Here is a 13,404-nt window from a genome sequence, read left to right as displayed (position 1 = left end):
GGTTCATTTGAGTGCATTAGACACTCCAGTGTGAACGTGTGAAAAACAGAAGTACTCTCAGGAGACCCGGGAACACAAATAATAATAAAGGATGTGATGCAAATGAAGAGGCTCTTGTAAAACTAGTTATCATAAATTGTGGTCTTTTAAAGGGTAAACACAAACATGCAAAACAACAACACGCATTCACACAAATGTGTGTCTTGCTTTTTGTATTTTTTCTTTACTGGTTAAAAGACACTAAAAACTGGGATGATAAAAAACGTCTGATAAATTTGAAATTAATCTGTTTTATTGAAACACACTGTAGAAGCATATATATTTACAGAGTAATTACAGCAATAATGAAAAAGAACTACGTCTAGTTCTACACACAAAGCCATAGACATTTATCATCAAGAACACGTGCAGATATATTTAGGAAATAAGAGGAATTTACACCAAAACTGTATATTTAGATCTATGATTTCCCATTAACACACATTGTCCTGACAATTCTTGCAAAATCTCTTCAAGAAACTTTGAGAGTGCCTTTGTCATGATCTGTGATATTGAATCTGTTTCCAAACTGGCCACCGACGTCCTCCTGCTCTGTGACTGGCTCGTTGCTCCCATGTGACAAATTCTTCATCACGCTGCAGTAGATCGGCGCATCGTACTTCGCCTCACCCCGTCGGCAGCCGCATTTACAGAGCTTCCTGAATGCAACACGAAACTTCTGTGACATGAGGTTGTAAATGATCGGGTTGATGGCACTGTTGCTGTAGATGCACATCCGGCAGAAAAGGATGAACCAGGTGTCATGGTAAGGTGGGTCGATGAAGGAGTTGATGACTACCAGCGTGCGGTAAGGCATCCACAGCAGGGCAAAGAGGACAACCACCACAACCAGCATCTTTGTTATCTGTGTAGACAGAGAAGGACACTTCAAAGGAGAAGAAGTGCAAGAAGAGGCTTTGGATGGGGATTTAAAAAAATTCCTATAAAGGGGAAGCACAATAGTATTTAAAAATAATGTTGGAGTCATTCACGTCCCTAATAAGACATGGATACCTAGTGTTACCCTATAACACCTTTCATCATTTGAAGAAAGAAAAATATTTAAGAAACATAAGAGAAGGCTACTATAATTTTTTGCTTTGTAATAAAAATGAAATGTTATTGAACATTCCAGACAGTCTCCATGCAAAAACATCAAGTGTTCTTCAGCAAGCAAAGACATATAGTCTAGTAGTTGGAATAAAATTTACTGAATCCTGAAGCTCCTTTTCTTAATTCCACCACACAATTAGTTATTAAGTGGTACAATTGACAGCTTGAATCAGAACGTACATGTTAATGGTCTTTAGTCAAAAAAGCATCATAGACGTTTAAAAGAAACAGATTTTTAACAGATACAACTTTGTCTCATTACACAGAAACCCAAAATTAAGAAAATAAAAGAAAATTTTAATAATTTTTTTTTTAAATATTTTTATTGTTCTGTGCTTTTAAAATTTACAAACACTGGAGAAGTCTGCAGACTGACCAATATCAGGGGTGCAATAGTTTTTGTGAGCAACTCTTACTGAAAGCTCATGTATACAAAGTTTGATTACAGGTTATCAGTTTTAATTTATACATGAGTAATTCTTTTTTGTTAGGCTTGCTCTTTTTTTGTGGAACTTTGATCCAGCTCATTTTGGCACGATGAGCTCCGGTTAAAGAGAGGATAAAACATTTCCAGAGGGTTTGTTCCACTCTTGACAGTACAGTGTGAATGTCACAAAAATATAACATCGCATTTGAACTCCCATCTGAACCACGACTGCCAGTTTATTAATGTATCCAATTACCTCTGTGGTTCAGAAATTTGATTATATTCTACAAGAAAAAATTAAGGATTTAGGAAGCCAAAATTCTTGATTGAAAACAAAGCCATATGTTACAGCATTAAACCAAATTGTGGGGAAAGTGAAACATTGCCTCCCTAGTGATGATTCAAACCATCAGTTGAATTTTTCTGGTTTTTATTTTTGTTTGGACTTCAGGGTTTCCTGTTTAGTTGTTTGCCTTTCTGCTTTGCGCCCAGCCCATATCACGCCAGGTTTCAGTTTCAATCAATTTAGCTGTTTCTTCATTTTCCTTAAAGTTCAAGTCCATAGTTTTTAGGTAGACATGATCCTCTCCGTGTTGAATTTCCTCACATGAGATCAATACAGTTCATTTTTATGCTAGTCTATCACCATTGTCAGCCCAGTGTTTTTCACGTTACCGGTAGGTACTTTTTGTATCAGCATCTCGCAAATGGCATTTAAACGCCAAAATAGTTCATGAGTGCAGCTGAGACTTCACCTCACCGCTCCCTGTGGGAACAAGTCAAGTGTCAAGAAGAAGTTTTGCTACACTCAGTTGTGATAACAGTATGACTTTAGCATCCTGCAAAGATGTGACAGGTTAGGTGTTTGCTAGCATTTTGTTAACACTGTAACTAACATCCCAGCTGCAGAACTTTCTCATAAATTAAAAACAATCTTTAGAGAAATCAACCTTAACCCTGACCCTAACCACACATGCAGTTGCAGACATGATTGCACAAATAACTTTTCTATTTGCTTACATCATGCACAAGTAGGCCTACCCATGTTTATGTTTTGTCTCTTTTGACTGGACATACCTTAAACATTTCCAAATATATTTGTAGGATTTTCTGTTAAAATTAATCAATTACATTAGAAGTAGGGAACAATAGCCAAACAGGTAACAAATATCTTTAGTTATAGACAAACTACTAGAAAATGTATCTTAAAGATTGTAGACTCAGCAAGTGTTTTTCTTTTTTAAATACCTGTTTCCTTGCAGCGATGGCCCCTTTATTGGCACTACTGGTACTGTTGTAGTGACCCTGGTGAACGGATCCTCCTCCTGCTCGGTCGCTCGGCAGTGGGCTGATGAACAGAATCCTTGCAATGAGCCCATACAGCACAGTGGCTACAATAAGAGGAACTACATAAAAAACTGTGAAGTCCAGGAAGTAGATGGGCATGTAGAGACTCCTGGAGACTCTGTAGCCACAGTTGACCACCACCCCGTTAGCGTAGACTGTTTCATCAATGTCCACCAAGAAGAACCACATGGTGCAGTAGAGTGAGGTGAAGATCCAGACCCCAGCTATGATCCTCTTGGCCCGGGAAACTGTACATATAAACTGAGCCTTTATGGAGTGACAGATAGCAATGTAGCGCTCGATGGTGAAGGCTGTGATGGAGCAGGATGACACGTTGATGCCAAGGTACTGAAGATAGGTTATAAACAGGCATCCAGTGTAGCCGTATATCCAGCAGGCTACAACATCAGAGATGTTGGGAAGGCCTGCAGCTAGGAGCACAATCAGGTCAGCCACGGCTAAACTGACCAGGTAACAGTTGGTTGGAGTCACCATGTGTTTGGTGCGCAACACCACGAGCACGACCATCACATTCCCTGCAATCCCGACTCCACAAATCAGCAATGTCAAAAATATTGTCACAACTTGCTCTGCTAGAGACTTCATGGGCATTTCTGGTAGATTTACAGCCCCAGTCACATCCTGAAAAATTGTTGTGTTGTTCTCCATCTTGTTCAAGCCCAATGAGTACAAATCTGTCAACCTTTGGGACGAAAAAAACCTTTAAAACAAAAAAAGAAGAGATGTTAAAAAAGCAGGATTAATGCACCAACAACATATGTGGAATTAGTTTGTGATGCCTAATTTATGGAAAAGCCAAAACACAGAATCAAAGCGGGGTACTCTTTGTCCTCCAAAATACCCGCCAGAGACACACACAAATACACCCACACACACACGCACGCATACACGCACGCACCCCCCCCCCCCCCACACACACACACAGTTTAAAAGTTATCAGATAAACATAATCAGAGAGAAAGAATTAAGGAACTTCTCACTGGAGAAGACACTAGAATTTAAAATAGATACAAATAATTAATTCCATAAACTGACTTAACATGTAAATGTGAAATGCAGTAACAATGATATTAATACAATTAGATATTATGTAACTGATTAACATGTGAAAAAAATCAATCAGAAAATAAATACTTAGTTTAGACAATAAATAGAAAAACAGAACAATAGCAATAAGTATTAATAATAAGTATTTTAATTTACTTGAAAGTCAAAAAGGTAGATGATTTATTACAAACAAGGGTTCATGTGCCCTTTATGAAAATAGGGATGTAATTTACATAGGGGTGGAGCTACGGGAGAAGCGGAAATGGGGGGCCGCTTTGCCCCTCACTTTTTGAGTCAACATTAGTATTTTTATTGACAAAGGTGAAGAAATCATCAAAACAAGCTTTAAGCATTGCATAAATAACAAAAACAATATTTTAAAATGACATCTAAAGCCACTCACATGGCACATTTCATGTATTTTTACAATTAAATATTTTTTATCCTTTTGTAGGGGCTTTCCATTCTGTTGTTTTCATTTGCTACCCTTCCAAATCCTTTTGCCTATCCACCAGCCCCCCATCCCAAATGTCTCAGCTATGCCACAAAATAACAAAAGAAGCCCTATGTGAAGCATAGAGAAACATAAAACTCATTGATTGGATGATTGAAGTTTGTCTGCAGGTTTATAATAAACAATTTCAAAATAATTTATTTATGAACAGGTGTTATCTGTGCAGTTTAAAAAAAAATCCATGTCACACTTTTAACCCTTGTGCTATCTTAGATGACCCCACCCTTGCATTTATGTGTTATTCCTCCCATGACAAAGGTGGAAAAAGGTGGAGAGGATTTCATGTAATCCATGGACACCAGTGAAGATCACCAATCATTAAAGAAAAAAGGTTCAGCGCACTGTCTAGTGGGTCTAGATGACCCAACTACCAATGTTAAAGTGCCTAGGATAGCACAAGGGTTACGGACAGCAGATGGAAAAAGTTCACGTATCAGCGACCAAAGCTGCCTCTTAATTATGTTTTTCCTAATTAAAGCAGATGACATCACCTAGACATAACAAAATCGATGAAATAAATTAGTTTTTGTAAACTAGACTTTTTTTTTGTTTTTGACATTTTAAGTGAAGATTTTGTGTAGTTTTTAGGTACTCTACAAACATTATACAACTTCCACGTCTTACAGCGGTGGATATACTTGAAAATTTACTTTCCCATAATCTTTTAATACATTGGTTCTTTTATCTGCTTGAGTCTGACAAATAATTCATCGTTAAATTGAACCTTTTTCATATTAGACAGCAATTTGTTGCCCTTTTCCCCCTAATTTTAATAAATATGAATTGAAAAACACCTTGATGTAATCAATTTCCTCCTTTTTTGCCATAAGAAACATAAAAACGTGTTCAGAAATGACTCCATCAAAGAATAGGATAAACAATTAGAGAGAAAGTAGTTAGGATTGGGCAGCTCACCGTGAGTTGTGGGAAGCAGTCGTCAGTCTGACATGGTGGCAGCGCTCAGGTGCAGTGAGCGTTAAAACACAGATGACTGCTAAGTCCACCTCTGCAGTCGCCACATCTGTCTCCCTCCCTCTGGTTTCTCTGTGTACAGTCCTCCCTCACTTTCACACCACTCACCATCATGTCCACACTCATCACTTAACTGCACCTCACACTCCAAGAAATCCTGTAATTACTGCCAGACAGAGGGAAAACCACTGCAGTTACTGAGCCAAAATCAAGCTTATTATGGATTGTGTTATGAAGAAACATCATTTCATTCTTTCTGTGTATTTACCAGATATTTATAGAGTTGTGTTACAATGTTGTCACGGCCGAACAGAAGCGAGCCCAAGGAATAGTGGCTATGAAAGGATGACTGGGATTTAAACCGGCAGCAAACAACAAGCTGCTGCTTCAGAATTTAGTTTAGCAGAAATTAACAGCACAAAAAATTGTGATGAAAAAAAATAAAAATAAATAACCAGTGGTTTGCAATAAGTGTGTGGTGAAAGTTATGATTCTTATCAGCAAATCACAAACGTTTGACTGCTTTTTAATGGTATAACTTGGTTCTATTAATTCCTTTTAAGTAATATTAACATTTAGGCTTTTCTGCAAACCCAAGTATAAGAACCAGACTGAACGCTTTAATATTTGTCTGTGCGCAGGGTCATCATTGTGAATACTAATGCATTTTTGCATAAAGAAAATTTTTTCTGCTGGCCACCTTCAGAATATATAAATGTTTAAAAGATTTTTTTTTTAAAGCAGACTTACTATTTAGAACTGTGTGATTCCGCAGCTGCAGAAAGTCTGTGTGATTCTAAAACAGCCAGACAGATTTATAATTTCTTTTAATATTTTATTTCCAAATTCCCATTTGACGTAAGAATAATTTCTGAAGAACTTTGGACAACACCATTTTTTTTTAATTTGCAGTTTTTTCAGGGATGATTGTCACACAGAACACCAGCTGAATATTTGGTGTCTTATTTCCACTTGAATTAAATTTGCAGTTCATTGCGTGTCCAAAAAATAATTGATGTCCCACATTTTATATACTGCAATGTTTAATGCTGTGATGTGATTGTTCCAAGAAGAGAGTCATGAAACACAAGAATCATGAAACACAAATGAAAGTAAAAAATAAACAACCTATAAATAGTTCTTGAATGAATTCTCAAAATAACCCCAGAGCCTCATGGGAAGGAAGAGTTTGACATGTAAGGAGATTGTTCTTTGCAAAAAAAAAACAAAAAAAAACTTTTTTCTTGTTATTTATAACATTTTTCATGGTTACTGGTTAAAAATATACATTTGAATAAGTAAATGGAAAAACAGATTCATGTTAGGACCATTGAGTGAAAGAATAAATATATTATTGCTTATTTTCTGTCAAGAGCTGTTGTGCTGTGTTTTGTTCAAAGAAAAATAGTGGCATCTAGTGGATCTGATAGGTTAAAAAATGGAAAGAGGAAACAAGAAACAAGAAAAAACAGCTTCAGTTAGACCAGGAGGAAACCTACATACACAGTTTGTGTTGGATTAAAAAAAAAGCAACAAGCAGAGTTTTGTGACTCTTGGGAGGGAAAAATGCAACTGTCTGCGTGTTTCTGTCTAACCTGCAAAAAAACCACAAAACTAAGAGCGCCAGCTTTTTCAAAGCTGATGTACTTGCGAAAGAAAAGGTGTTGCTGCAGTATTTCACAAACAGGATGTTCAGTTTCCAGTATCACATCTAAAAAACACAAAAGAAGCACTAAAATGTGTCACCCTGAGGTGACAGCCATGTGCTGCACTAGTGACGGTATGCTTGCATTATACTGCTGGTTTGGAAGAAAATCCATGAAACACTTGTTTAGCAAGTTTTAACAAAATCAGCCAGAACATGTTTAGTTTTATTCCTAAATTCAAATTTGGATTTCAGTCTCTTCAAGCTGATCACTCACACTAAACAAGCTCAATAGTCATGATGGATATGTGAAATAAAACCACCTAATTTGGCGACATTCTGAAAAGAAATAGTCAAACGTAATAACAGCTAAATTATTCAGTCCAACCCTGCTGGTGATCTTTCAAAGTTATTATTATTCATCTAAATTCAATGCAAAGGCTGATTGTTTCCTTTATTATCATCTCCCTTTTCTACCATCTTCTTTTGTAATTTTCTCCTCAGGTATGTCATTCTCCTCTCCTCCTGCTCTCTGTAAAAGGAGGCACATATTTTTCTGCAGAGCCGCTTGGCGTAAACCTCCAGGAACACCATGAAGTAGCTCATGAGCCAGAGGCATCCCAGCAGGAACGTGACTCCTCCGTTCGGGGCTGAAGTTGTCACGGCACAGTTAGATGGCTCTGGGTTGAAGTCCCATCTGTAATCTCTGTGGAAGTTGGTCAGCGTCTGTGTGACGCATGAACTCGGGATGAGGCATAAAACAGGAACGAACAACTCGACCTAAAAGGAAGGAAAGAATTCATGGAAAAACAGAAAAAACTGAAATACAGCAGAAGCTGTGGGCTGTCTTACCTTGTAGTTGAGACTTATACTAGCAGCTGTTGGTGGGAAATCCACCACCCATGGCATAACCAGCTGAACTATATAATACACAACATAGTCTAAAACTACGATTAAAGCGATTGCAGTGAAGTATAATGTTACCACAATCAGGGACAAAAAGGAAGAAGTACATTCTTGGTTTGTCATCAAGCAGCTTCCGAGTTTGGTTTTGTCTCTAATTGACCTTTTGGTCTCACAGGGTTCGTTTTGCAGCAGTTCCTTGGAAATGTAACCATTATCAAACTGAACCGATGTCAGATAGGACTTTAAATATCGTGCAGATTCCAGAATCAGTAAAGCTACAAAGATAGCAGCAAGGATCCGGTTTGACAGCAGTTTGTACTCTCCGATCAGGTCCCGAGCTCCCGAGAACTTTTCCTCAATCTCACCGACCACCTTTGCAAACTTGGATTTAACCAGGGACACATCCACATGTGTGAAATTATTTAAAGTCTTTAGGTTGTTGACTATATTTAGGTCCTCCCACTCTACCTTGATGGTTTCATCGACAAGGTCTTGCTTTGCTTTGTTGAAGAGTTCAGAAGAGTTCAACAGAGTCTTTGCAAATCCTTCAGCTGTGCACTTCAGGATGCGAGCCACTGCTCCGATGTTGACTGCGATGTTAGGGATGACGTTTAACATTAAAATCAAAATGGAGGCTGAGATGAGAAGTTTGCGCCCCTGATTGGAGGAGACAATGGGCAGCATCATTGTCAGCATACATCGCAGTGGGTGGCACAAGAAGGACATGAGGAGCAGGGCCAGGCTGTAGCAGCAGGAGATCTGAACAGATGCTTTAAAGCTGTATTTTAGCGTATTACACAGCCAGTGATAAAGCAGGCCCCCAGTAACAATGGCACATGCTGAACATATAGACAGCAGAGTCAGAACATCTGTGCCTGAAGGAGTGGATGAAGAGTAAACGTCCCAGAGGTAAAAAATAAGAGATTTGACAGCATTTCCAAGACATCTTGCTGTGCTCCTGCAGCAAAGAAATGCAATGTTAGGGAATTCAGAGAAAAATAGACACATTTACAGTGATCCCTCGCTATAACGTGGTTTACTTTTCACGTTTAGCGGTTTTTACGTTTCGCTTCTTCACGGATTTGCATCGTGCATTGTGTTCTGAATTCTGATTGGCTAAAAAGTCACTCCGCTTCTTCTCTACCTGTGCTAAGCGTAACACTTGGTCGCTTAGCAACCATGGTGAGCATGGCGACTGAACTTCGGCGAGTAGCTTAAGAATGGGACCCTTTGATGAGCCGTTCATTGCAGTTCTCCAACATAATCGATGGTGGCATGTCGGTGTATAAGGATCTTTTTCAAAGAAGTAAAAATAGCGACAACAACTGCCCATCACTATGTTCTCCTCCCGAACAAACACACCTGCACAGCGGGCTTCAATAGAAGAAAACACAGCAGAGCGGAGTCAGGATGCAGCGGCTCAGTCCAACTGTATTTTTTTCGTAATCATTTTAATTTTTCTCCCGTTTAATCCAATTACTCGGGTGGCGGTGGGCGGGGCTAATCTCTGCAATTTGAAGCCTTCTGTTCACATTGATGATTAAAATTATTATTTGACAGTACAGTACAGAAGTTATTTGTTAAAAAAACGTTTCTTAAGTACTTTTATTTGTAAAACAAATGCTTGAGCCTGTAAAATGGTTTGTTCTTTCTTGTCAATGTATAATAGAGTATTTAATTGTGTAATAATTGTAAAAAAAAAATAAAGGTTTCTACTTCACGGATTTTGCCTATCACAGGTTCTCCTTGGAACGTAACCCCCGCGAAAAACAAGGGTTTACTGTATACACTGTGCTGGATGCAAAACTCTTTAACCCTTTTACACAGAACTTTTAGCTCCGGTGTTGACATTCTTTCGACAACTATAGCTCTTCTACCGTGACAGCAACTAACATAACTTCAGCGGATTCAGAAGATGAGAAAAGCAGCTTGGCGCTAACATGCAACATTTTACAGGAGTGAAGTGTTTACGCGATCAACAAAAATTGGCTAAATCTGAGGGGGAGGAAAGCAGCATTGACTGCGCAGATATGCAACACTTTACATTTGCAAAGTGTTGCATATAGGTGCAAAGCCGACATGAGAAGCTGCTTTCTCCGCATCAGAATCAGCGGATTCATGCTGATGGGTGTGAATGGTTTAAGGAGTTATGGTGTGTCACAGATCAGGTGTTATTTATCAAATCAAAATAAATTTAAATCAAACTTAATTTGTATAGCACTTTTACAACTCAGGCCACTCAAAGTGCTTTACATAAAAACAAATCAAATTTAAAAACAAAAGGACAAGACAAACAAATATGTTGTTTAAAACCCGCACAATGCAGACCCCCCCCCACACACACACACATACATACATAAAAAACCATGATAAAAAGAATGATAAAATGATGCAACAAAAAAAGAGAACACACACTTCCACAGGCAGAGTTCATAATAACTGAATGAAGCCTCGCTGTATGTTTTAGTTCTTACTTTTGGGATAATCAAAAGGCCTGTATCAGAGGATCTCAGGGTCCGCGAGGGCTCATACTTTAAATTCATATCAGATAAATATGAACGGCCAAGACCATAAAAAACATTTATAAACCAATCAAAGAACTTCACAATCAATTCTGAATTTTACAGGGAGCCAATGCAGCGATTTTAAAATCGCTGTAATGTGATCCCGCCCTCTGGTCCCGTCAGCTGCTGAATTTTGCTGCAGTTGAAGGTTCGACATCCTTCTCCAGGGAAGACCAGAGAGCAGGTCATAACAATAATCCAATCTGCTGGAAATAAAAGCATGCATTTGCACCTCTGTGCTGGCAAGAGAGAGAAAATGGTGGACTCTGGCAACATTTTTAGGATTTAGCGATATCTCCAGTGATAAAGGGTTATGAGCATCAGGTAAATTGTTAAAATTGAAATACACAGTACCAGAATAGTTGACCAAAAATTCTACATCTAAGTCCCAATGCGATTTTTAGGACATTTTCCAACAAATGTTTGATAAAAAAAACTTTTTTTTAAATGGAGAATAACATGTACACAAACACAAGATGTCAAGATGTTTTTAAGGTGGTTTAAGGTGGTTTTAAGGTGGTTTTGTTGTGTTCTGCACGTATTTATTAGGTTTTTGTTGGTGTATCACCTTTTCCTTCTATGCAGGCTGACTGTGGCTCCTCCCAGCGGATCCACACCCTGACATGATCTGTGGAGTGTACAGCTGTCTGCACTGAGCTGATTTAGCTTGCAGAGGAAAAACTAGTTTGAAAAAGATCGTTTTTGGGATGTAGAAAATACGCTGGGCGGGCCACAGTCTCCCTGCTCCACTCCGTTCTGATGCATCCACTAGCTGACAAGTAGATCCATGTCTGTCTTTGTTTTCCTTGTATTAGCTGAAATTGGGATCAAAACTGTCCGACTGGCTCCAATAATGCTTGTCATTTTTGTTGCCCCGCTAATGTGATGCTTGGGGTGTGAGTGGCTGTAAGCCATCGGGAGAGACCGTAAACAGGGCTCTCTCAGTAAGTATTAAGGGAAGTGGGGCAGGCCTACTCTGCCTCAACGGTCCCGCCTCAACTCAGAAGTGAATTTCTAATAAACTACTGCCGCTCTGCAGAAGGTATGTCCTAGAAAACCACACAGTTTCTTTTAAAATTTTGGTTTGATTAAAAACAGCATCATCATAATTCAAAGACCACTGGCACAAAAGATGATCGGAGTTAGCAAAAATGACAAACCTCAAGTAACCTTTGCTACTTATTCTTTTTCTATTCTTACTCCTTTCTTTGTCTTTTCACAGCTTTCTTTCACACTTTCTCCCTCACATACACTCACACACTCCTTCAACATCCCTTACATACTTCTGTTTTTCCATCCGGTCCAAAACTCAAAGAATTTACAATAAAATAGCAGGTAAATGGTTACAACTTATGGTAACAATAAAATCTGTCAAACACAAGAGACACAGTTCTTATCTGTTTCTGATGCTGGAGAGGACATGTAAGAAATAGTGATTGCAAGCCACAATAGTGACAATCTTGTAAACACAAACTGAATATAAGGTGACTATTTTTAGCAAGCATATACCCTTTTTTTTTTTATAAAAATGTGTAACCCTATTATAACAGGATTGCTCAACTCCGGCACATCTAGCATATAGTCTAGAGTAAAATCTATTTGTCTTGCACTGCTCTTAAAATTGGGATTTGAATAACTATAGATTCCATGGATGTTTCCTTTCTTTAAAAACGTATGCTTTTTATTTTCTTTGTTTTCCCTCAGCAGTATTTCAGAAATAAAGGCCGATGTTACATTGACAACAGACACACAGATATGTCTGTCCTAAACCTTGTGCTATCCTATGACCCCACCCTTACATGGACGTGTTCTCCCTATCGTGACAAAGGTGGATAAAGGTGGAGAGGATTCCATGTAATCCATGGACACCAGAGAAGATCACAAATCATTGAAGAAAAAAGGTTCAGAGCACTGTCTTGTGGGGTCTAGATGACCCAACTCCCAATGTTAAAGTGCCTGGGATAGCACAAGGGTTACGAAATAGACTGGATTTAGTCCTCAAAGGTTTGTATGAATTTTTTTACATGACTAATCAAATATTCTGGTTCTTAAAGAATTGTATAAACTGTAACTTTAAGGGGAGTTTGGGTCTTACAGAGACAAAAATTATTAAAATAAAATGTTTTTAAAATACTTACAGAAAATATTAGTTTATCATTTGTCCACAAATACAAATTTCTTATATCTTTATTAGAAATGCAGTTTAAAAACGTTTGAATCGTTTACAGAAAATCCAAGGTGAAAGACTAAATTAAATTAAAGATAAAAAGATCATTCTGAGAGTTCTTACCTGGCTGATGAAACAGTATTTACCATGACTGACCTCATTATCCTTCTGAAACTATCAGCACAAGAAGCAAACACAGAACTGGGAAGTGTTTGGGGACTTTAAACATAAAAAAGGGAACTTAGACGAACAGTCAAAGTCATGTTGATGTGACAGATTTTCCACGTAGAGCTCAAGGCTCACTTTTCTCAGCCTAAACCATACACGAAAGCTTGGTTTAAAGAAAAAAAGCATTGGTTCAGAGAAGAATGAGGCAATGTGACAGGTCACACTGCCCAGCACCAGGATGACTTAAGAAAACATGACGCTGTGTTTTATGACCAAACAGGAACTCGTGATCTGTTAATTTTTACTTCCAATATTATTTAACCCATTCTGAGTTCATCGTTGACAGTTGTCAGTCCTTTCAGCATTTTTGCAGACAAACTTTACTACCTTTAAATATTTACTGTGGTTCTCATTGTCCTCCCTCCAGTTTCAATGCCTTACTTTCACACTGAAACAATCATTACACATTTCCTT

The 13,404-nt window shown here is 38.2% G+C and overlaps 2 protein-coding genes across 4 annotated transcripts; both read right to left on the bottom strand.

The window, feature by feature from the left end:
• Positions 1–274: 274 nt before the first annotated feature.
• trhr3 (TRHR3 protein) lies at positions 275–6,395 on the bottom strand. 2 transcript variants are annotated; one of them, XM_011477377.2, is made up of 3 exons: positions 5,424–6,395; positions 2,828–3,647; positions 275–904 (listed from the first exon to the last, which is right to left on the bottom strand). In XM_011477377.2, the coding sequence occupies exons 2-3, from the start codon at positions 3,593–3,595 to the stop codon at positions 512–514; spliced, it is 1,161 nt and encodes a 386-aa protein (XP_011475679.1). In that variant the 5' UTR covers positions 3,596–3,647; positions 5,424–6,395; the 3' UTR covers positions 275–511.
• A 110-nt stretch (positions 6,396–6,505) lies between these two features.
• On the bottom strand, positions 6,506–13,096 carry ocstamp (osteoclast stimulatory transmembrane protein). 2 transcript variants are annotated; one of them, XM_011477519.3, is made up of 3 exons: positions 12,886–13,096; positions 7,978–8,989; positions 6,506–7,905 (listed from the first exon to the last, which is right to left on the bottom strand). In XM_011477519.3, exons 1-3 carry the CDS (start codon positions 12,921–12,923, stop codon positions 7,555–7,557), a joined length of 1,401 nt encoding a protein of 466 aa, XP_011475821.1. In that variant the 5' UTR covers positions 12,924–13,096; the 3' UTR covers positions 6,506–7,554. The 2 variants fall into 2 exon arrangements, with proteins under 2 accessions (XP_011475821.1, XP_020560515.1); XM_020704856.2 differs by lacking the exon at positions 12,886–13,096 and having other exon boundaries at positions 7,978–9,501.
• Between the last annotated feature and the right edge of the window lie 308 nt (positions 13,097–13,404).

This window comes from Oryzias latipes, chromosome 7 (genome assembly GCF_002234675.1).
Source record: "Oryzias latipes chromosome 7, ASM223467v1".
Taxonomy (NCBI): Eukaryota; Metazoa; Chordata; class Actinopteri; order Beloniformes; family Adrianichthyidae; genus Oryzias; species Oryzias latipes.
The sequence above is the reverse complement of the archived record's forward strand: the minus strand, read 5'-3'. Positions and strand labels throughout refer to the sequence as shown.

Excerpts from the sequence above, each read along its gene's own strand:
- trhr3 (XM_011477377.2), bottom strand. The coding sequence starts at position 3,595 with ATGGAGAACAACACAACAATTTTTCAGGATGTGACTGGGGCTGTAAAT. Across the intron at positions 905-2,827 it reads CCATCGCTGCAAGGAAACAG|ATAACAAAGATGCTGGTTGT; the intron begins GTATTTAAAAAA and ends CTGTCTACACAG.
- ocstamp (XM_020704856.2), bottom strand. The coding sequence starts at position 9,039 with ATGTGTCTATTTTTCTCTGAATTCCCTAACATTGCATTTCTTTGCTGC. Across the intron at positions 7,906-7,977 it reads GTATAAGTCTCAACTACAAG|GTCGAGTTGTTCGTTCCTGT; the intron begins GTAAGACAGCCC and ends CCTTCCTTTTAG.